Raw genomic sequence first — 24,161 nt, 5'->3', positions numbered from 1 at the left:
TCCAACAGCCTCAACCTTCTCACTGACACCTTCACCATGTCCTTGATGGGATCTACAATGCATGCCTCACTAGAGGGTGTACATGGGTGAGGAAAGCACGTGAATCTTTTAGAAGAAGGAACTGACTTCAAAAAGGGATTCTTGATCTTAGTGGGATGAAAAAAGCCTCAGAGGCCACAGTTCACCAGGGCTCAGACTTCTCTGAGGTGGATAATTTGTTGTGAAGCTCCCAGTAATGGAAATGGGAGGCAGCCAGCTCAGGTCAGTTGAGGGGGCCTGACTAGACTCTCATGCTAGAGAAGGGCTCCTTCTCATCCAACTCCCAGGCCTGAGCCAGTTCACAGACCTAGAACCCTTCAATGATGGGCACATGTAAGAAAGAACCCTGCCACAGCACATCAACACTCCTATACCATGAACCTTCCTCCTCATCTTCTCTTAAGAATCTGCAGGCATTTACCATGGTAACCACTGGGTAAAGGCAAATACATCTTTTGGGGTCTACTGGGTTCTGGCCTTCAGCTAACTAACTCCTGGAACCCAGAATGCTATAATTTCATGCTAGTTTGAATGGAGCCTTTGTAGGCCAGGAGATGGAAGGAGTTTTGGCTTGAAGTGGTCTCATGTTAGGAGCTACCTATTTTCCCAATGCATGGTTGGAATGGAATTCTACAGCAAGGAGCAGGACTAACCACATTGGTCCCCTAACCCTTTGAATAGGTACCATTCTAGTAGCTAGAGCAAATGCAAGCTGCTGGAGCAGCAATCTCCCTTTACCAAAAGGCTAGGACCCTAGATGAGTCACAGAGCTCCTAAGTGCTATAGGAGACTTAAAAGTTGTGGGATAATGATGAGATAATCCATTTAGATGTGTGAGTTTAGTGATGGCATGAAGCGAGTGCTCAGTAACTACTAATATTAGCTATTCTGATGCTTCCTATTACTCTCCATGCAAGCTACCAAACAGATAAGCTGACAGTTTTTAAGAATGTCAGTATGTCATACATGAACCATGTGGAGCTGCAGATTTGCAGTTGCTTTTCCAGATGTTATATTTCCTACAGATTAATATAACCTGTGGTACCTGGAATTTTACTATTAATGAGGCAAGTGCGCTTATTTTTTCCTTTATGATGCACAAGGACTACCTGAAGCAGTTTCCCTTTCTCATGGCAGGAGCAGCTTCAGTGATAAATCACCTTGACCTCTCTCTGCTGTGAACTGGTTCATTGGGATTTTGTCTCACTGTTTCACAGGACATAACCCTGACAACTATATAGTGGCCTGCCACCTTGGCCAAGTTTTCTGAAAGTCAAAAGCCAGCAGCACGTTAGGATATCCCCTCCAACGTAAAGGGTTAAGTTGCCACTCCTTGCCCCCACGCCTTCGCCCCTGCCCACTTCGAGGAGGAGTGATGCTTGCTGGGTCATTATGGATTTGGAGACAGCATGTCTATACCACATGCTGGTGTCCTACTCTGACTCATTTATTGAGTGATCTGAAAAGAGAAGGCTCTCTAGCTGATCCAGGCCATAGAGAAATTAGCTCTGGTAGATTCTACGGGGCCCTAAGTGTCTGTGTTTCAGGCTGAGCAGGAGAATCATAGTGAGAAACCTTAGGATTTGGGGACAAGACCATGATCCTGTCAGCAAGATTATGTTCCTAGCTTAGCACTGGGGTCTGGTAGAGACTGTAAGCCTGACCATGGGACACTAGATATCCATATGATGTCAACTGCCCATCATAAACTAAGTATTATGTGATTCAATAAGCTATAAACTGGGACATGTCCAGAATTCAGCTGAAACTGATGTGTACAGAACACGTGCCACACACCCACTCCTTCAATAAATTCCTCTGACTTCCTGATGATATTAACAGTTGACTAAAGGAGAAAAAAGTCCAGCCTAGTGTACAAATGGCTCTGTGAGAAATGCTAGCCTATTCTGGAAGCAGACTGCTATGGGATAATCTACTTAAGGTATGGTTCTGAATGAGTACAAAAGAGAAACCCGTCTGGTGAATAGAACTTCAAGCAAGGTATCACACTAGCCACGTCACTGGATGTCAGAATCTAAGCTGATCCCTGGGTAGTAGATAACTGGGACAAAAAAAGACAAGAAATATTTATGCTCCATGTGTATGCTCACCGGATGGCAATCACTGCAAGAACCCAGGAGATGTTGGTCGGCCCTTTCCCTCACCACCCCAGTGCTGGCCCAATGAGCCCATGAACATAGCGGCCATGATAGCATGGCAATTGACTGTCAAAATACCTATCTGAATTTGCCTACCATGCCTCTTAGGAACACCACCTCTATCCAGGTAGTCACTGGAATGCCTTATTATGGGATCTCACAGAATCACCTCTAAACAAAGAACTCATTTCACAGAAAAAAGTACAGCCACCAGGTCACATACCCATCACCCAGAAGTAGCTTGCATCACATTTAAAAAACAGTAGAGTGCCTAATGGAGACCTAGCTATAGTGTTGAGGCTGGGGTGCTATCCTGTGGGATGAGGTGAATGTTCATAATCAATAATGAGCATTAAATGGTGTTGTTTTTCTAACAGCCAGAAAAAAGGGTCCAAGTTATTACCTTAACTCTTGCCTGGTAAATGGTCTTCTGCTTCACCTCTTGCTTCCCTCGCATCTATTCTCCACATTGTAGCTAGTGGTTTTCTCAGAGTGCAAATCTGACCACATCACTCTCCACTCCCCCAAGACCTTCAGAGGTGGAGCAGATATGAATGGTAACCCACCCACCCATTAAACATTCCTCCTTGCTGCTAGAGCTCCCATTCTGTGGGTTATCTGCCTGTCCTCTACATGACAGTGGAATAATCTGGATTGGTCTCAGACAGTTGCAGTAAGTCTATTTCTCCCTTGCTTATGACTAGTTTAAGAAGGAATATGTGACCAGGGAAGTCTCCAGAGGCTTTTGGGAAAGTTTTCCTCACTAATAAAAGGAGACATACAGGAAGAAACAGTCATTCTCTTCTCACTGGACCTTGTTTACCCCCATGTGGTGCCTAGAACTGGGGCAGCCATTATTTTTTTGGGGGGTCACACTGCATGGCTTATGGGATCTTAGTACCCCAACCAGGGATTGAACCCGGGTCTTCGGCAGTAAAAGAGCGAAGTCCTAACCATTGGACCTCCAGGGAATTCCCTGGGCAGCCATTTTGGCAACATGAGGAAAGCCAGCCTAAGAGACAGGACTGACACATGGCTGAGTGGAAAGATATGAAGGAGACAGAGTTTAACAATGCCCAAGTTGATGAATTAGCCAACTCTGGAACTGTTCCTGTGTCCTCAAATCCATTCCCCTCTCCCTAATCATTACCACTTTACATCAATCTATCAGTGACTCTGGTCTTAACTGCTGCAGCCCCTAACTGTATTTCCTGCTTCTATCCTGGTCTCCCCATGGGCTATTCTCTAACTAGTAGTCTGAGTCGTTTTTTCCAAATTACAAATCTGGTTGGTCTGTGGCTTCCCACTTCTCTCATGACATTCTACAAGATCTACAGTCTGGTCCAGTCTTCTACATTTTCATCTCTTACTACTCCCTTAAGTCTCTGCCCTTCAGCCACTCACAGTCCTTCATTATTTTTTGAATGTGCCCTTCCCTCACCCACCCTCACTACTGACAGATTGCTCCTGATATTCCCAGTGCCTGGAATGTTCCCCATCCCCCTTTCCCCAATTCCCTGGCCTATGATTAGGTCTCAATTAAAATATCATTTTTAAAGGAAGTTCTGAACTAGTGGACTGGAATCATCAGCTGGTAGATTCACAAACATGTTCTGCTTCCCTGAGAGAGTTATAAAACATACAAATGTAAATACTACCCAAGATGAGGCCTGCGCTCTGCAGGTCTGCCATGGTCCTCCTTTTCCACAACGACCTATTCCTACTGTCTACTTAAGATACCCTGTGACCCCTGGCTCTAGACTCTAAAAGGTCACATCTTAATATAGGTTTCTATGCCTCTGCACCAGTTCTTCATGTTCTATATTGTTGTTTGAACTTATACAGCAAGTTCCCTGAGTATAGGGACTAGATCTGTTTTTGCTCCCCAGCAAATCCCTGGCACCTTGTACATATCAGATGCTTGTTAAATATTTATTAAACAAAAGTAATAGATGCAATGATGAATGAATGGATAGATGGGTAGAAGAGGGAGGTATGGCAAATCTTTTTACATTTCCTGTCCATGGTCACATAGGAAAGGAGTCAGATGAACCTGGTAAAAATTTCTCACCTCTTAACCCATTAGAAACCTGTTTTCTACCCCATGATTCAAAAGGTTTGACCTTAGGTCTGCCTTCCTCCCTGCTGACACACCAGCCTCAGCAAAGAACTCACGTTGAACTCCTCTCTGAAGAGCTTATTGTCATCAGCCATTCTCCGGTTAATCTCCTCTTCCAGCTTGTCCACGGGCAGGGGTGGATACTTCCTGTTGGTGCTTGGGGACCTGGCCAGAAGTGGTACGCTCTGGGGTTCTGCAGTGCATAATGGGGAAAGTTGGTCAGGTGCCCTGGGGACACAGCCCTTCTCTGGAGACTAAATTAGGGGTTCTATCTCATGGACCAGGCATCCAAAAACTAGGGCTGCTTTCAAGTCTTTTTTTTCCTTTCCTTTTAGGATGGGGAAACTCCTATTTTCTTGATTTTTCTTCTCCATGAAGGTTCCCCATGTCATTTAGGAGTGTCTTACCCACATCCTCAGTGCGGCCATTGGATAAGCGGAAAGAATTGGAATGGCTCCCAGCTTGCTTGTATTTCTTAAACCTAATGAGAAAATGTTCATAGTGAAACACTAAGCACAGAGTCAGGAGAGACCAATCATTGGCTTTGTAGTTCCACTTACTAATTCAGCCTTTTAAAATATCCTTTACCCAAAAACAGGCTCTTTTAGAGACAGGTTCTGCACACACTGAAGCTGCTCCAGTGGTGACTGAGCACCCCACTGTGCTCTTGCTCGCCCTCAGCACACTAGAATCCAACCCAGAGAACCCCACAGTATGTTCTGGCTTGAATGGCTCCTCTGTGCAGCTCCAGTTCCAGGATTCGTGGCAGATCATAGCCACACCAGGTGGAGGTAGGATGTGTGGGCAGAATACAGTGGGGGGAGATAAGAGTATCAAACAGAAATCCTGGTACTTCCCTGGTGTAACCAGGGAGAAGCCCAGAGCTTCAGACTGGGTTGGCACAGGTCTGGCCACAAGTCTCCTGCAGAAAGATGGAGACATACGACAAACTGTAGGGGTGTACAAGGTTTCCCTCTCTTTATCCCTGCAGAAGAACAGAGGGATTCCAGAGCAGCTTAAGCCAAAAATAAGGGTAGAGTTAAAACCAATTAGTCAGGGTGGTGACTTCAGCAGGAAGAGAACAAATTCACCTCCTTCTCTCCCTTGGGTTTCCCTTCCTGGCTTTGGTACCTGTTTGAGGAGTAATACCTACAAGACCCTGGAAGAAAGTCAGAAAGAGAAACTCTGTAGCTCACGTGGTTCAGTTCAGCATGCCAGAGTCAGGGGCCCTAGAAGGGTTTGGGGACAAAGCCCCAGCTAGAAATAAAGTAGACCTTTACTGAGCACATAATCTTCACTGGGGTGCTTTCAGGGGTTGTTTCAATAGGGCTAGATCTGAAGATCTTAAAACGCCTATTAGTAACAACAGACTGTGGCTTCTTCCCTCAACCTCTAAACCACTGTCCTGGGTTTTAGGGTGAACTGGAGTTGAGGGACTGGACTTGGGACAGATGGAAGCAAAGGGGAGGGGCTAGGTGTTAAGGAAGACTATGTAAAACTTTAAAACATTTCTAAGCAGAATTTTAATCTTAGGAGTGCTACCATGAGTCACTCCCCTCTATCCCATTCACTGTCTTTATCCTACTGTCTTCTGGACTGTGTGGGCTTATTGAGACCCTGGGGTATTGAAACAGAGTCCAAGAGAATGCAGAAGCATTAGCACGCTCACCTTAACATGTACAAAACTATGATAATAAACACGATCACTAGCAGAGAGGACAGGGCCACCATCACTGCAATAATTGGCGTCTCATCTGAAATCAAGAGAACAAAGTATGTTATTATCATTGTATGTAATGGAGGGCTCAAGTCGGCTGCTCAGGGAAACACCCAGATGAGGAAGAAGGGCTCCTCCAAATGCTTATGTAGATGGCTGGGCATGGGGAGGGAGAGAGGGAGAGAAGGAGGGGGGTGTGCTCACTCTCTCAATCCATTTTAGGACCTACTTGGGAGCTAGCCTGTTCTGCCCAGAAAGCCTCATTACATGAGTGATGCATCTTTTCATACCCTCTTGTGGGGAGGTGTCTTGGGGTGGGGGGGATAGGGAGAGGGGGGAGGGGGAGAGGGAGAGGGGAGAGGGGGAGGGGGAGAGGGGGAGAGGGAGAGAGAGAGAGAGAGAGAGAGGGAGGGAGGGAGGGAGGGAGCGAGGGAGGGAGGAAGGGAGGGAGGGAGGGAGGGAGGGAGGGAGGGAGGGAGGGAGGGAGGGAGGGAGGGAGGGAGGGAGAAAAGAGAACACCTTCCACTGCCAGCCCAGGGCTATTGGGTGAAGAGGGGGGTACAGTAGGGTAAGAGCCCAGGGTGACATGTCCACCCCATCTCTGACTTATCATACATATGTTTATTTTGTGTCTCCCTGCATTACAATGAAAGCTCTTTGAAGGTAGAGACTGTTTCTTTCATTGCTATAGAGCCTAAAACAAAAACAGTGCTCAGCACATAAGAAATACTCAAATATTTCATAGAGTATTCATCAATCCTAATGGCAAGCTGGGTGTGCAGGGCCAACAATGTACTTTCTCCCAGGCTAAGTGCGCTCCATCTAGAGGAAAATGGGAGAGAAAGGAAAAATGACAGTTTTCTTATCATAAATCCAAATGGTTTCCTGGCACAGAGAATACTGTTCCTGATTAAAGCAAGGACACATTATGAGATCCTTAAGCACTGTGTCAAAAAACTCTGGGTACTCTTTTCTACCTCTTTCCACAGCTACCTTTTACCAGGACCCCAACTACAGCAACATCTGGCTTGGAGATACAGCAACTCTGCCCTCCATTCCATAGGGCTTGGCTTCCTTTCCACTCCACACTGAACCTCATGGCAGCTGACTAGGTGCCGCCTCATCCTCTTCCTGCACTCTCATGCCCCCACCACGAACTATACAACCAGTCTGAATTTGTAACTGTCTTCTCCAGTTTCCATCTTTCCTAGCAGCACCACTTTTCATCCTCTTTAGCAGATTCCCCCATATAAAGGTCAATCCTGTCTCATATGCTCTGTATTACATCTATTACTGTCACCTCAAAGACCTGTCTTCTTGACCGCATTTACCCTCCTCCAACCACAAAGAGCCAGCCCCATGTCTCTCTTCACAGTTAACTTCTCACAACGGCTGTCTTATTAAACAGTTGTTTTCTCTAACCCCTTACCTCTGGGTACTCCTTAATCTATTTTGCTCTGACTCCTACCCTCAGTGAGCCATTTAAATTGCTCATCAAGGACACCAACAAATGGCATATTGCCAAATCCAATGGAAACATTCCCATCCTCATCTGATTCAACTTCTTAGCATCATTCATTCAAAAAATATCTATGGGGACTTCCCTGGTGGCACAGAGGCTGAGAATCTGCCTGCTGGTGCAGGGGACATGGGTTCGATCTCTGGTCTGGGAAGATCCCACATGCCTCGGAGTGACTAGGCCTGTGCGCCACAACTACTGAGCCTGTGCTCTAGAGCCCGTGAGCCACAACTATTGAGCTCACGCACCACAACTACTGAAGCCCGCGTGCCTAGAGCCTGTGCTCCGCAACAAGAGCAGCCCCCGTGCAGCAATGGAGACCCAATGCAGCCAAAAATAAATAAAATAAGTAAATTTACAAAAGATATTTATGGACCAGCAACTGTATGCCAGGCACTGTTCCAGACACTGGGACTAGAGAATTGATTAAACAGACAAGCGACAGAGAGCTGACGTTCTGGGGGAAGTGGGAGAAAACTGTTCATAAATAATTTCAGACAGGGGCAAGATATATGAAGAAAAGAAGGGTAAAGGGATAGAGAGTGATGGGTTTTGGGGAGGGGGAAGTGGTTGGCTATGTTAGAGTAGTTTGGGAAGGTCTGAAGTGGTTATACTGAGCCATTACTTAGAGTGGTCTAAATAATGTGAATAAGTGAACCACAAAAAGATCTGTGCAAAGAGCTTTCTAGGCACAGGGAACAGCAAGCATAAGAGCCCTCAGGAGTTTGGTGGGTTCAAGAAATAGCACAAAGACCAGTTTTCATACAAGATGTGGCTGGAGATGTGGGCAGAAGCCAGAAGACTTAGGGCTTTGCAGGCCATGGTAATGAGTGTGGATTTAGTTCTGAATGTGATGAGAAACACTATGTGATTGGAAGGGTCTGAACAGGAGAGAGATATAAATGGATTTACATTCTTTTAAAAGATCAGCTAGTTAAACTGACTCATAAGCAGCAGTCATGAGGTAGGAGGTAATCCAGCAGAATGTGGTGTCATGCAAGCCAAGAACAGAGTTTTTCAAGAAGGAGGGAGTAGTCAACTCAATCAAATACTCAATCAACAGATTCAGCAGGATGGAAACAGAGATGTGAAACAGGATTTGACAAGAGGGCAGTTATTGGTGACCTTTTCAAGAGTGGTTTCAGTTAAGCAGTTGTTGAGAAAGCCCAAATGGAGTGAAATAAAGATGGAAAGAAGAGACAGTGAGATACCGACTCCTTATTTGAGGTGAGGACTTTTATCATAAAGAGATTCAGACAAAAGCAGCAGCTGGAGGGAGAAGTGGGGTGGAAAGATTGTTTTTAAAGAGATGGGAGATATTATACATGATTCTTTGTTGATGGCAATTTTCAAACATACCCTGGTATGTGGATCTCATACTAAAATGAGCATTCAAACTGGCTGACTACGCCCTCCTCTCTTTTTTTAAAATTTATTTATTTATTTTTGGCTGCATTGGGTCTTCGTTGCTGCGTGCAGGCCTTCTCTAGCTGCGGCAAGAGGGGGCTACTCTTCGTTACAGTGCGTGGGCTTCTCATTGCGGTGGCTTCTCTTGTTGTAAAGCACGGGCTCTAGGTGCACGGGCTTCAGTAGCTGTGGCAGGCGGGCTCAGTAGTTGTGACTCGTGGGCTCTAGAGCGCAGGCTCACTAGTTGTGGCAGACGGGCTTCGCTGCTCCGCGGCATGTGGGATCTTCCTGGACCAGGGCTCGAACCCATGTCCCCTGCACTGGCAGGCAGATTCTTAACCACTGCACCACCAGGGAAGTCCCTCCCTCCTCTTTGAAGAACTTCCCTCTCTTGGTTTCTACAACAAAACACTCTTCTGATTCTATGTCTTGTCTGCTTCAAATTATTTTCCCTTGTCACTTGTTCCTCTTCTAACACAGATCTCTAAATGTCTGATTTCCTCAGGGCTCTGTTCTTGGCGCTCTTCTCTATATGCTATCTAGTTGATCAGATCAGGCTGGAAGCTCAAGTGATACGCTAGCAATTCCCACATCTGCACTGCTTGGTCAGACCTCTCTTCGAACTCTTCTGAAACTATAATGTCACCTCTACTTTATATTTCACAGGCAATGCAAACTTCCTGGGTCTAAAAAACTTTCCCTCACTGGTGATTCAGTAGCTAGTAATGCCACCCATCCACCCTGTTGCTCAAGCGAGAAATGTGGAAATCCCCTTAGTTTCTTCGCCATGCTTAGCTTCTATATCCAACCCAGCTGCAAGTAACGTTTTAGCACTAAAACCAACACCTCAAATCTGTCTGCCTTTTTTCTACTCTGTTGCCATTACTCTAGTCTAAATCTCTGTCCTCTCTCAACTGAATCATGGTAAGCTGCTATCCCCTGCCAGTCCATTTTCCAGAAAGCAGGGAGAGTGATCTCGAAGAAAGCAAATCAGATCATGTTGCCCTCTTATGTAAAACCTTTCAATGGTTTCTCAAGCCTTTAGAATGAAATCTAATATCCTTACCCTGGCCAATAACAACCTCCCCCATTTAGCCCCTACTTTCTCTATCTCCTCCCACTCTTTCCTTGCTCACTGAACTTCAGCCACTGGCATCCTTCCATGCTGGGTTCACTCTTTCCTTGGGCCTTTGAACATGTTATTTCTTCTGCTGTATATAGCCTCCCTCTGTTCTTTGCCTGGCTAACTCCTAGTCATCCAGTTCTCATTTCAAGTGTTACTTTTACCAGAGAGGTCTTTTCTGACTTAACATTAAATTAGGTAAGCCTTAGTTTCCTTATCTGTAAAATCAGTTATTCTAAAGATTAAATGAGATCATCCATGTAAAGTTCTTGGCACGGTAACTTGCACACATTATGTGCACAGTCAGTGTTAGCTATTATTGTTTTTTATTAGTCTCACAGCGCACTCTGTTATTTCTCTTGATAATACACTCACACTTTGTAACTATATATTTATTTGAGTACAGTTGATTATGAGTGTCCTTCCTTTACACCATAAATTCCACAAAGGCAAGGATTATATACCTACTTTGCTTCTCACCATATACTGAACACCTAGCACAGAATTTCACACATAGTGGGCACTAAACAAATACTGGATAGACTACACTGAGCGAATGAATAAAAGAATTAATGATTTATCACTAAATATGTCTTTGTTCAATGCCACTCACAGAGGGCTGTATACCAGGTATTAAAAGAAGGTAATTAGAGACATCTGGCTCAAGACAGTGGGCTGAATCCATAATTTTATTTCTTTCTCTTCCCAAAAGGACACTGAAACAATAGAAGAAACATAAAAATACAAATGAAATAAAAACTGCATCTGGGGCTTCCCTGGTGGCACGGTGGTTAAGAATCTGCCTGCCAATGCAGGGGACACGGGTTCGAGCCCTGGTCTGGGAAGATCCCACGTGCCGTGGAGCAACTAAGCCTGTGCACCACAACTATTGAGTCTGCGCTCTAGAGCCCGCGAGACACAACTACTGAGCCCATCCCATGTGCCACAGCTATTGAAGCCCGTGCACCTAGAGCCCATGCTCCACAACAAGAGAAGCCACCGCACCACAATGAAGAGTAGCCCCTGCTCACTGCAACTAGAGAAAGCCCACATGCAGCAATGAAGACCCAATGCAGCCAAAAATAAATAAATTTATTAAAAAAGAAAGAATCTTAAAAAAAAAAAAAAGCACATCTGGAAGGCAGCAAAGAGTGGCATCAGCAGACCAGAAACTTTGAGGGATTTGTGGACGATAAAGCAGATGGGATTGGACTGCTGAAGAGATCAATCACAGCTGAAGAGCCTCCAGTTAAAAGGTAAGTACTAGTTCCATCAGTCCGAGCCTAGAAACACCTCAAGTTCAGTGTCAAACCAGGACTGGGGATGAAAGCAGGTCTTGGGGTAGTATTTAACCAAAGGCTTGCCAACGCAGTCCGTACACCCACAGGCTGAGCAACAAGCTGTGGTGTCTCATCTGGGCTCAGTTTGAAAAACAGCACTCTATACAGAGTGGGGGTGTGCTGTGATGGCTTCTTTACTAAAAAATATATATATAAAACTATAAGCTGCATATACATTTTATAGCTTGTTATTATGGAAAACTTTAAACTTACACAGGAGTAAAAGAACACTACAGTAAATCCCTATGCACTGACCATTTCACTTTGACAATATTACCAGATGCCAGTTTTTTCATCTACACCAGGGTTGGGTTTCTCAGCCGCACACTAATAACACTTTGGGATAGATAATTCTCTGCTGTGGGGGGCTCTCGTGTGCACTGTAGGATGTTTAACATCATCTCTGGTCTCTAGCTACTAGATGCCAGTAGCAAACCCTTAATTGTGATGACCAAAATCACCTTCAGACGTTGCCAAATGTCTTCTTGGGGGGGGAAATCACCCTGAGCTGAGAACCACAGGATTATATTAAGGCAAGTCTGAGACATATCATTTCAACTGTATTTACTTCAGTGTGTGGCACTAAGAGATAAGGATTCTTAACATAATCACAATACCTTTACCCTATTTAAAAAGCAACATTGTAGCCCCTGCTCCCTGCAACTAGAGAAAGCCGGTGTGCAGCAACAAAGACCCATCGCTGCCAAAAAAAAAAAAAAAAAAAAAAGCAACACTAATTCCTTGATATAATCTAATATTCAGTTACTGTTTAAGTATCCCTGATAGTCTCATAAATGCTTGTTTTGCTTTGGTTAAAACTGGCATCCAGAGAGGATGCACATGACTGCCAGACACACGAGGTCCACAGAGGGTTTCCTGGGTGGACCCTAAAGACAGAGGAAGAACAAGAGTGGTACCTGAGGTAATTCTAGACCACAAGACATGAAGGAGGGGAAAAGAAAGGCAGTTCCACCTAGAGGATAACTGTGTCCAACTTCCTAAACAATGACTGAACCCCTAGTTTAGGATATGTTCCTGTTTGTCCTCCTGAAGGGACACCTACTGTGAGCACATTCCAATCAACTCAGTGCTCCAGAGCAAAGCTCAACCAGAGCCCTACAGGAGACCTTCACAAATACCAACGACAGCAGAGGCAGTATAAGAAATAGAATAAATCTTTAAAAATATACTGCAATTTATGCAAGAGGACCCTGCATCAATTAAAAAAAAAAAACCACTATAAAATGAGGAGCAAGCTCATACCTATCAGGAAAAAAAAAGTCCCAGAAAATAACAGGTGTTGGCCAGGATGTGGAGAAATTGTAACCCTTGTGCACTGTTGGTGGAAATGTAAAATGGTGTAGCTGTTGTGGAAAACAGTATGGCAGTTCCACAAAAAATTAAAAATAGAATTATCATATGATCCAGCAATTCCACTTCTGGGTATATGCCCGAAAGAACACCCATGTTCATAACTAAACACGGGTTTAGTCACAATAGCTAAAATGTAGAAGCAACCAAATGTCCTTTGACAGATGAATGGATAAACAAAATGTGGTATACGTATACAATGAAATATTTTTAGTCTTAAAAAGGAAGGAAACATATGCTACAATATAAGGATGAACCTTGAAGACATTATACTAAGTGAATAAGCCAGTCACAAAAAGACAAACACTGTATGATTCCATTTATATGAGGTACCCAGAGCAGTGAAATTCACAGAAACAGAAAGTTTAAGGTATACAGTATGATGATCTGACTTACATACATCATGAAATGATTATCAAAATAAGTTTGGTGAACATCCGTGATCTGATATAGATACAAAATTAAATAGAAAAATTTTTTCTCTTGTGATGATAACTCTTAGGATTTACTCTTAACAACTTTCATATTTAACATACAGTATGTTAATTATGTTTATCATGTTGTACATTATATCCCTAGTACTTATTTACCTTATAACTGGAGGTTTGTATCTTCTGACTGCCTTTATCCAATTCCCCCTACCGCTACCCCCTGCCTCTGGTGACCATAAATCTGATCTCTTTTTCTATGAGTTTGTTTGTTGGTTGGTTGGTTGGAAAAACATTTTAACTCTCCCAAGTTTTCAGGCCAGAAGAGTCCTCTATCATAAAAGTCAGATTTTACCTCTTGACATCTGAATTACACCCATGTTTTTAATACAGTTAAAGACAATACAGATAGTAAAAATGTTCCCAGGCCTGTGTGAGGGAAGGAGAGCCAGATCTATTAATAAAGTAGGAGAGAATTTACAGCTCCCTGTAGCAAATCTCAGACTTGGAGACAGGCTCAGAATCCAGCCACCCTCCTAGGGCTCCTCCCAAACCAGACGGACTCATCATATCATTGTGCTTAGCCTTGTCCTGATCTGGGCCCTCTGGAGATGTGGCCTTGCATGATGCAGGCAAGGCAGGAACAGTGGTCCATTCCCTGCCACTCCCACCCCCACGCCCCACTCCCCAACCACCCATTCTAGCAGAAGTTCACTCCCTAGACTCAGACCAGAGGACAACATTTAAAAAATACTAAAATGGTGTTCTGGGACAACACTTGTCTATTTGCTTATATCCCCTTTCCAAGAAAACAAAGGGTCATGTTATTTTAAGGGCTCACATGTAGACAGGTGAATCACTCAAGGACTAAAGACACACCTTGGTCAACTGCAAAAATAATCAGTGAAGGGACTTCCCTTGTGGCGCAGTGGTTAAGAATCCGCCTGCCAATGCTGGGGACACGGGTTCCATCCCTGGTCCAGGAAGATCCCACATGCCACGGAGCAACTAAGCCCATGCACCACAACTACTAAAGCTCACGTGCCCTAGAGCCCACACACTGCAACTACTGAAGCCCGCATGCTCTAGGGCCTGCGTGCTGCAACTACTGAGCCTGTGTGCTGCAACTACTGAAGCCCGTGCACCTAGAGCCCATGTTCTGCAACAAGAGAAGCCACCGCAATGAGAAGCCCGTGCACCGCAACGGCTGCTTGTCGCAACTAGAGAAAGCTCGCGCATAGCAATGAAGACCCAGTGCAGCCAAAAAAAAAGAAAAAAAAAAATCATTGAAGTAAAAGCCATACTCCTCTAGCCTCACTTCCTAAGGCCCATTTTTTTTGTCGTCTTCACACTCTTTGGTAGAAATATTTATCAACGCTCAAAGGCAAAGTTGTTTTAAGTGCTTCTTATAGGTTAAGTGCTCTAAAAACAGCAAAAGTCATAAAAAGTTGCCTCAAGTGCCCAAAACTCTGGGATGAACCCAATCACTGTTGTCTTGGGCCAAATTACCATTTGGAAACCTTAATTTCTACTGCCCATCCATATTCTCTAGGGCCTCTGGAGTTATCTTTCTAAAACAAAAATCTGACCATGTCACTTCCTTCCTTAACATCACCAGGAGACACCCTGAGCTCAATGCACTGCTGCTGAGGCTACCTCTGACCACTTCCCACCTCATGCACGTCAACCATGTACAGCTCCTCAAACACATGACTGGCTCTTTCATGTCTCCTTGCTTTTACCCTATCTCGTGCATCCTCATTTTCCTCAGTTACTATATTAAACTGCCCAAAACTCACCTTCATGCCTCCTTCGCATTCCCCAGGTATAGTGAGCCTTTTAAGCTCTCCTCATAGCACTTTGTATGGTATATATCCAATAGCATGTAGCTGAGCGGGCTCTGATTCTTGGTGTTCACACGTTTCTTCCATCAGACAGGGAACTTTCTTTTTTTTCTTTCTAGAATCCTCAGCACCTCATAGGTGCTGAATGAATATATTATTAAAGGTGCTTAGGGAAAGCCATCATAAATGAAGTTCATTTAATTATGTCACTTACTATGATAATCCCAAAATACCTATTTTTTAAAAAAATTTATTTATTTAATTTATTTTTATGTTTTGGCTGTGCTGGGTCTTCATCGCTGCACACAGGCTTTCTCTAGCTGCGGTGAGCCGGGGCTACTCTTCGTTGTGGTACATGGGCTTCTCATTGCGGTGGCTTCTCTTGTTGCAGAGCACGGGCTCTAGGCACGCGGGCTTCAGGAGTTGCAGCACGCGGGCTCAGTAGTCGTGGCTTGCGGGTTCTCCAGCGCAGGCTCACTAGTTGTGGTGCACGGGCTTAGTTGCTACGCGGCATGTGGGATCTTCCTGGACCAGGGCTTGAACCTGTGTCCCCTCTTTCATGTCTCCTTGCTTTTACCCTATCTCGTGCATCCTCATTTTCCTCAGTTACTATATTAAACTGCCCAAAACTCACCTTCATGCCTCCTTCGCATTCCCCAGGTATAGTGAGCCTTTTAAGCTCTCCTCATAGCACTTTGTATGGTATATATCCAATAGCATGTAGCTGAGCGGGCTCTGATTCTTGGTGTTCACACGTTTCTTCCATCAGACAGGGAACTTTCTTTTTTTTCTTTCTAGAATCCTCAGCACCTCATAGGTGCTGAATGAATATATTATTAAAGGTGCTTAGGGAAAGCCATCATAAATGAAGTTCATTTAATTATGTCACTTACTATGATAATCCCAAAATACCTATTTTTTAAAAAAATTTATTTATTTAATTTATTTTTATGTTTTGGCTGTGCTGGGTCTTCATCGCTGCACACAGGCTTTCTCTAGCTGCGGTGAGCCGGGGCTACTCTTCGTTGTGGTACATGGGCTTCTCATTGCGGTGGCTTCTCTTGTTGCAGAGCACGGGCTCTAGGCACGCGGGCTTCAGGAGTTGCAGCACGCGGGCTCAGTAGTCGTGGCTTGCGGGTTCTCCAGCGCAGGCTCACTAGTTGTGGTGCACGGGCTTAGTTGCTACGCGGCATGTGGGATCTTCCTGGACCAGGGCTTGAACCTGTGTCCCCTGCATTGGCAGGAGGATTCTTAACCACTGTGCCACAAGGGAAGCCCCCAAAATACCTCTCTAACAAGAATGCCAACCTCCTTCTAGACTTCAACTCTAGCAAAGTATTGAAAGAGAAAGCCGGGAGAGCAGGTGATCTAATTTGAGAGGTGAAAAACTTTAAGGAGCCTCTGGGGTGCAACAGAATGTTGACCCTGCCTGGTTCTAGAACTCTGTAGCTCAAGGACTCCTTCACAAATACTAACAGGGTACGAGTCCAGATTTTTTTTAAAAACCCAGTTATAGAAATGATTACATCTAAAATAATGTAAAGTATGGTTAGAATAGTTTTATCCTGTATTCTTGCTATTTAACAAATATCAGTTATAAAGTCTTCATGTGAAAACCCTAATTTAAAAAACTATTAAAATAAAAAGCAAGATGAGACAGGTTTATGTAGAATATTGTTTAAAAGGTACAGGGCAGAGGATGAGCTAATGTCTACAGTTGTGGTAGTAAACTGCAGTGTGACCCTGCCATGGAGCGCACCCTTGTATCCACAAATTCTGACTGGCTGGCTGAAATTCCTGATACCCTTAGTCTCCCATCTAATTAACAGTAATAGTAACAGAGTGGTGGTGGTGGTAAGAGTTGCTGAGCAACTGCTATATGCTGACCCAGCAGTAGGCCAACCACTAGTTCAATGTTAGTTCATTCCTCACAACAACCCTATGAAGGAAATTCTGTTCCCATCCTATTTTGCCAATGGCAAAAGGAGGCATAGGAGTTAAATACCTACCCCACCCTGCTGGTAAGTGGTAGAGAGTCAACATACAAACTCAGGTGGTCTAGCTCCAGAGCCCATGTTTTAACCACATATACTAATGCTTTTGCTGCCTTTGCTCGGACCCCATGGTATCTCATTTCCTCCCTCTACCCGATACTAGTGCCATCACTGTCTCACAGGGGCTGCATGAGAATCTTTATCTCAGAGTCTGTTTCCCCTAGAACAAAACTAATGAAACTGAGATTTAAAACTAGCAAAGACTAAATAACAACTGGAAAGTATACTCATGACCACTGACTTCATGGTGAAGAGGTACTTGGTAGATTATGCCAGAACTGGATTTAATGCATTACTATATAGTACACAAATCATCCAAATTAACACCAGTGAAAATGTTTTAAAAGAAAAGCTGGTTACAAAAGAACAAATACTGTATGACTCCACTTAAATGAGGTACACAGAACAGACAGATTTACAGAGACAGAAAGTAGATTAGTGGTTACCAGGGGCTGGGGGAAGGAGAAATGAAGAGTTACTGTTTAATGGGTTACAGAGTTTTAGTCTGGGATGATATTAAAAAAATAAAATAAAAAATTCTGGAGACAGATGGTGGTGATGATTGCACAACAATGTAAATGTACTTAATGCCACTGAACTGTGTGGTTAAAATGGTAAATCTTATATGATTTATATTTTTCAAAATTGGGAAAAGGCCGGCTCTACCAAAATAATTTGGAATACATTTAAAAAATAATACACATGAGAAACTAACTAGTTTATTCAACTTTGAAAGAAAAGAAGCAAAGTTGCTTGCCTCCAGTCCTCTCTTTTTTATGCTTATATGTTCTGGCAATTAAAACACCAGCTATTGCTGTTCAAAAGCATATCAAAGGCCAATGCATAAAAATTTATAACCCTTAATCATCTGCATAAGACATCCCATTATAATGCAAATGTTTCAAAACAATAGCCTAATTTCTCAAAAAGCACTTGGCTTTAAAATTAGAACGTGAGGGCTTCCCTGGTGGCGGCTTCCCTGGTGGCGCAGTGGTTGAGAGTCAGCCTGCGGATGCAGCGGACATGGGTTCGTGCCCCTGCCCGGGAAGATCCCACATGCCACGGAGGGGCTAGGCCCGTGAGCCATGGCCGCTGAGCCTACGCGTCCGGAGCCTGTGCTCTGCAACGGGAGAGGCCACAACAGTGAGAGGCCCATGTACCGCAAAAAAAAAAATAAAAAAAATTAGAATGTGATATCAAAATTTATAGCAATACTTCTAAGGATATGCTCTGGTAAAATCATAACATATGGGGCTGAGACTGTGTATGCCTCTTCATCTTCCTGTTTGGTCAAAGGTAATTATACAAAATTATTTTTTAAACTTAAAAAGATTTATTATATTAGTATGTCACAATTAGCAATAATCTAGGTAATTAAAGTAATTTATTTCTTTTTAATCATAATACTGAAACTACTCACATCTATATTAGTCAGCTAGGTAAAACAGGGATAATATTTGGGGCAAGAAAAAGGCTGAAGAGTAAGAAAATACACACTAAGTAGAGGAAGGAATCAGAGATCTTATGTTTAATTTTGAAGCCTAGCACTTTGATTTCTAATTTTATTATAAGATTGGTTAAAAGAGCCGTTTTAGGGAGCAAATATAAGTATCTATTGCAACATAAATCTATTAAGTTCTACATCTGATAGTGAGAATCTGGTAAGTGAAAGTAAATAGCAAGGGCACTACATTAATCAAATCTAGTTCCTGAGTTTAAGAAAGCAAGAGCTGGAAAATCAAGGGAAATCTGTACACAGTATGATAACAACACCTCACTGTTCCTCACCAAACACAGTGGCAGATGGGCAACACTTTGGGTTAGAGTATCTACTTTTCTTTCCTTTCTTAAATTATAGTTTCTGTACAGAGTATCTACTTTTCTGATTCAAATGCTCCCTACTTAATGGGACTTCATAAGCCTTCAAGTGTTCCATTACTTATGCAGGAAAAATTGTGCATGGTTAAATAATGGAATCAGAAAAAAACAAAACAAAACACAAGAAGCCTGATTTGATAAAACAGGAAATCAAGATGAGAAAAATAGCTTCACAGATTAACATTTTCCAAATTCAAATGCAATGATCATTTCTTGGACCACTGGATAATCTATCTTACACTCTTTGATGGTAGCCTCACTGTTGTCCAAAGAGAAATATGCCACTTCTACAAGAGTACCCATGTATTCTATTCTCTGGTGAACAGGGATTCTGCAATCCTGCTTAGACAACTGACATAACATCTCCAGTCATAGGGACGTTACACCAGAGGGCTGAAAATCCATAAAATCCATATAAAGTGACAAGAGGTCAACATTTTATAGACCAGGGGAAAAAACAACATCTACATTTAAAAACGTAATGAATACTTATTTCTGTTACTCTTCTCCATGAGGTTAATATGGAAACAACTTAAGGAAAAATAAACACATAACAGTCAGAGATGCACAAGGTTACCACAGACTGAGCAGAGGAAACGCAACAAATACTGTACATTGTTAAAAGGACAAGAAACATAAGGTGAATGGCTCACCTCTTCTGTCCTTGGAGTCAGAATTACCTGTGTAATAAGTAAAAAAAAATAGAAACATTCACTCAGATTAAAGACAAACATTATTATTCAATCTAATGTAAAACAAAATAAGCTCTAGGAATATAGATACTTTTCCCTTTGTATATGTGGGAGCTACAATGAGGCACCCTCCAACAACTGGGAAATAAGACTGCCCAGATTCACTAAACTTTTATCAATGGTTTGTCCTTCTCCCTGAGTACAAACAATGCAGCGTCGACATTCACAAAAAATACAAGAATGCCAAGAGAAATATAAACACAACGGTACTTGAGGTCTTTATGTCTTTTTAAGCCATTAAAATGCAACACGGCAAAATTAAGTTAAAAAATATAAAAGACCTAAATGATGATAATAAAATCTAAATGGCATAGAACAAACTCTGTATACTAACAGAGAAAACCTTTTCAAAGGCTTATGAAATATCCACAAGCCCTTATAAATTCCTCGTAGTAGAAATAGTACAGACAATATTCTTTTATCATGATGCAATAAAACTAGAAATTAACAAAGTAAGAAAACACTTGAAAATTAAAATCAAAACCGAACTGTAAAATGCCTAAACAAATAACAAATCACACTTGTGGCAGAATCTACCGACGCCCCCCCAATATCAGTCTCTTCCTCTTCTTGCCTTTAGTACAGAACATCCCCCACTTTTAGCTGAGCACAAACCTGTCCATTTAGAGACCACATTTCTGAGACTCTAGGTGTAATCACATGAAGAATTCCAGTCAATGGGATGTGAACAAAAGCAATGAGAGTAACTTCTGGGTCACACCCTTTGGAAAAGAAATTATTTGTAACTATTTCCTCTGGTGCTCCTTCCCAGGGGCTGGAACCAGAACCCAATGATGAGAGCCATCTCTTGACCAAGCAGATGAGTGTAACTGTCAGGATGCCAGAGGCACAAGAAAAAAGGAATTTGGTCTCTGATGAGGCAAAGCCCTCCTGTCTACTTCTGGAATGTGAAAGGGGAGAGAAAGAGACGTCTGTGTCTTAAGTGACTTAAGTGGTCAATGAATTTTGGTATGTCTTTGTCAGAGTAGCTTAGACCACTCCCTAACTAATATAACTACCTACAGGAACACTTATAGGATATGCCTAAAGCTGTGCTTATAAAAAATTCATAGCATTAAATACATATTAATTAAGAATAAAAATAAACAAATGAAGCATTCAATCCAGGAAGATAGAAAAAGCACAAAATAAATCCAAGAAAAGCAGAAAAAATAAGAATAAAAGAAATTAATGAAATAAAAAACTGAAAAATGACAGAACTAATAAATATACAATAGCAGGTTCTTTAGAAGAAAAAAGCAACAAACCATGAAATAAATGGTTAGTCAACCTAAACAGGAAAAAGGACTTAAATATATAAAATAAGAAATAGTCACAGCTATGTAAGAAATTAACCCTAAGGGATGACTTTTCCTCAAATCTATTTGAATAATTTTGAAAATCTAAATGAAATGCAAAATTTTCTAGGTAAACTTCAATTCTTTCTATGAAGCAAAACAAAACACTGACAAACAAAACTTATCAAAAATAGCAAACATACAAAGGAAACATCTATACCAATCTCATTTAGAAATAACTTAGAGGGACTTCCCTGGTGGTGCAGTGGATAAGAATCCACCTGCCAATGCAGGGGACACGGGTTTGATCCCTGGTTCGGGAAGATCTGGCATGACGTAGAGCAACTAAGCCCGCGCGCCACAACTACTGAAGCTCGCACACCTAGAGCTTGTGCTCCGCATCAAGAGAAGCTGCCACGAGGAGAAGCCCGTGCACCGCAACGAAGAGTAGCCCCTGCTCTCCACAACTAGAGAAAGCCCACATGCAGCAACAAAGACCCAGCGCAGCCAAAAATAAATAAAAAATTAAATCTTTAACAAAAAAAGAAATAACTTAGAAATATCAATGAAAAAATTCGAAATAAAATAATATCAAATAAATTGCAACAGTTCATTCAAGAAAAATACAAGACCAAGTGGAGCTATTTTTGCTGGAATGTAAATAGTTCAAAATTAGAAAATCAATTAATATGATTCACCGAAGCATATGATAAAAAAAAGAAAAAAACCCATACAGACCTTGCTCAATGATGCTGAGCTGACAACTGGCAAAATTTAACACCACTTCTTGACATAAATACTTTTTAAAACAGGAATGAGTCAATAAATCCTGAACACAATAAATATGTTTATCTCAACGCAAGAGTCAACACCATGTTTAATGAAAAACGACTGAGATCATCCTTAGAGTCAAGTACAAAACAAGGCTATCTATTTTTACTATTATTTCCTAACTTTGTTCTAGAGGTATTCACCCATTCATTTAAACAGAGGAAAAGAGATCTAAAAATTTGGAAATTTAAAAAGAGATATTTGCAGAGGAGATGATTTGAAAACTTATGATAACTGAAGAAAATTATGTCAAACACAAAGGAAATTAATTGAGATGATCAGTATAAAGTATACTGTATGTACAAAAAAAAAATCAATGGCCTTATGTTGTACAGCTAAAACTAAAACAGTATTATGTCAATTGTATCTCAATTAAAAAAAAAATAGGTTTCATAGCCCCAACAGCAACCAGTTAGAAAATATCATATTCCACCTATACTAACAAAAAATAAAAACAACAAAACAAAAAGAAAAACCTTTGAAATATGTAGAAATAAGCTGAACAAAACACGTGCAACATGAGTGGTGAAAATTTTAAAACACTTCCAAGAAATAAAAAATAAAAGACTTTAGCAAATGGAATATGCAGCATTCTTGGATAGGAAGAATTAAAAATATCAATTGTCCCTGTTAATCTATAAACTTAACATGATCTATAAAAACTTTTTTCCAGCTATACAAGTTGATTATAACACTTATGAAGAAAAATAATCAAGAATTGCTAGCAAAATTCTGAAAAATAAGATTAACAAGGGATGACTCATCAGACATTAAGTATTTTATAAAGTTACAGTCATTAAAACAGTGGGGGGACTTCCCTGGTGGCGCAGTGGTTAAGAATCCACCTGCCAATGCAGGGTACACACGTTCGATCCCTCATCCAGGAAGATCCCCCATGCCACGGAGCAACTAAGCCCGTGTGCCACAACTACTGAGCCTGTGCTCCAAAGCCCAAGAGCCACAACTACTAAAGCCCGTGTGCCTACAGCCCATGCTCTGCAACAAGAGAAACCACCGCAATGAGAAGCCCGTGCACCACAATGAAGAGTAGCCCCTGCTCACGGCAACTAGAGAAAGCCCGTCCGCAGCAACGAAGACCCAACGCAGCCCAAAATAAACAAATAGATTAATTAATTAATTAATTAATTAAAAAACCAACCTTAACGTTGGCTAATAGGGCAGACTGGATAAATACATCAAGGTAAAGCCATACAATGAGGTAGCCCCTTACTATAATATAGAAAAAGTATGATAGGCTAACTGAAAAAAGTAATGTGTAGAAATGTACACAGTACATTATCTGTGTTATAAATGAAGAAAAAAGGTATGTATGTGTGTGTGTGTGTGTGTGTATATATATACATATATACATATATACACACACACACATACTTGCTATTTTAGAAAAGTGAAAAACAAACTCAAAGCAAAAGTCAATAGGAAAGAAAAATTAAGATTAAAGAATTAATTCAGGATATGTCCAATATCCAAATAATAAGGATTTTAAATGAACAGAACAGAGAAAATGGAAGAGGGAAGAACATTTTTGAACAAATACAAGAAAAATTTCCAGAACTGAAGGACAAAAGCTCCAAAGCTCCTATCCCAAAATAATTAATGAAAGAAAAAGACCCACATCAAGACCCATTTCTATGAAATTTCAGGGCACCAATGATGAAGAGAAGATCTTTAAAGACACACAAACAATTAGCAATCAGGATAGCAGTAGAATTTCCAAGCCTGGGAATTAGAAGTCAGTTAGGACAATGCTTTAAAAATTCTAGGGAAAAAAAATATGTCCTCAAATTCTATACACACCCCTAAAGATATTTTTAGACATGTAATTCCTCATGCAATTTACCTCCCATGGACCCCTTTCTCAGGAAGCTACTGGAGGATATATTCTACCAAGTGATGGGGTAATCCATGAAAGAAGACAATATGGAAGCCAGGAAGCAGCAAAGGAAATTCCCAGAATGATAGAGAAGGGAAATCCCAGGCTGATACTTGAGTAGCAGCCCTAGTGATCAGAAAAAACGTAGGCTTCAATAAGACAATGACAATGGAAGACTCAAGAGGATGATCTCTAGGTAAAAAAGAAATAAACAGATTATCTAATAGGTCTGACTTTGTGGAAAACTAACTGTATTACAAGCCTATGGAAAGTTTGGGAAGAAGTGGCTTCCAATAGCAAAAAATAAAAGGTAATTATTAAATCCAGAAAAAAGTTGTACAAGAAAGAAAAAATAATCACATCACAGCTCAGCATGGAATAGTATTAT

The 24,161-nt window shown here is 41.8% G+C and overlaps 1 protein-coding gene across 10 annotated transcripts in view; it reads right to left on the bottom strand.

Moving 5' to 3' along the window:
* Positions 1-24,161, bottom strand: part of PTPRA (protein tyrosine phosphatase receptor type A) — a 185,527-nt gene that overhangs the window by 44,382 nt on the left and 116,984 nt on the right. For 5 of the 10 annotated variants that reach the window (XM_028499672.2, XM_024117167.3, XM_024117166.2 and 2 more), the window contains 4 exons: positions 19,652-19,678; positions 5,987-6,071; positions 4,725-4,798; positions 4,374-4,510 (listed from right to left, as the gene is read on the bottom strand). In XM_028499672.2, the coding sequence (XP_028355473.1) occupies positions 4,374-4,510; positions 4,725-4,798; positions 5,987-6,071; positions 19,652-19,678 (323 nt within the window). Of the gene's footprint in view, positions 1-4,373; positions 4,511-4,724; positions 4,799-5,986; positions 6,072-15,021; positions 15,158-19,651; positions 19,679-24,161 lie in introns of those variants that run through there. The other 5 variants (XM_028499671.2, XM_055090605.1, XM_007127141.4 and 2 more) reach the window with 2 other exon arrangements.

This window comes from Physeter macrocephalus, chromosome 14 (genome assembly GCF_002837175.3).
Source record: "Physeter macrocephalus isolate SW-GA chromosome 14, ASM283717v5, whole genome shotgun sequence".
NCBI lineage: Eukaryota > Metazoa > Chordata > Mammalia > Artiodactyla > Physeteridae > Physeter > Physeter macrocephalus.
The sequence above is the reverse complement of the archived record's forward strand: the minus strand, read 5'-3'. Positions and strand labels throughout refer to the sequence as shown.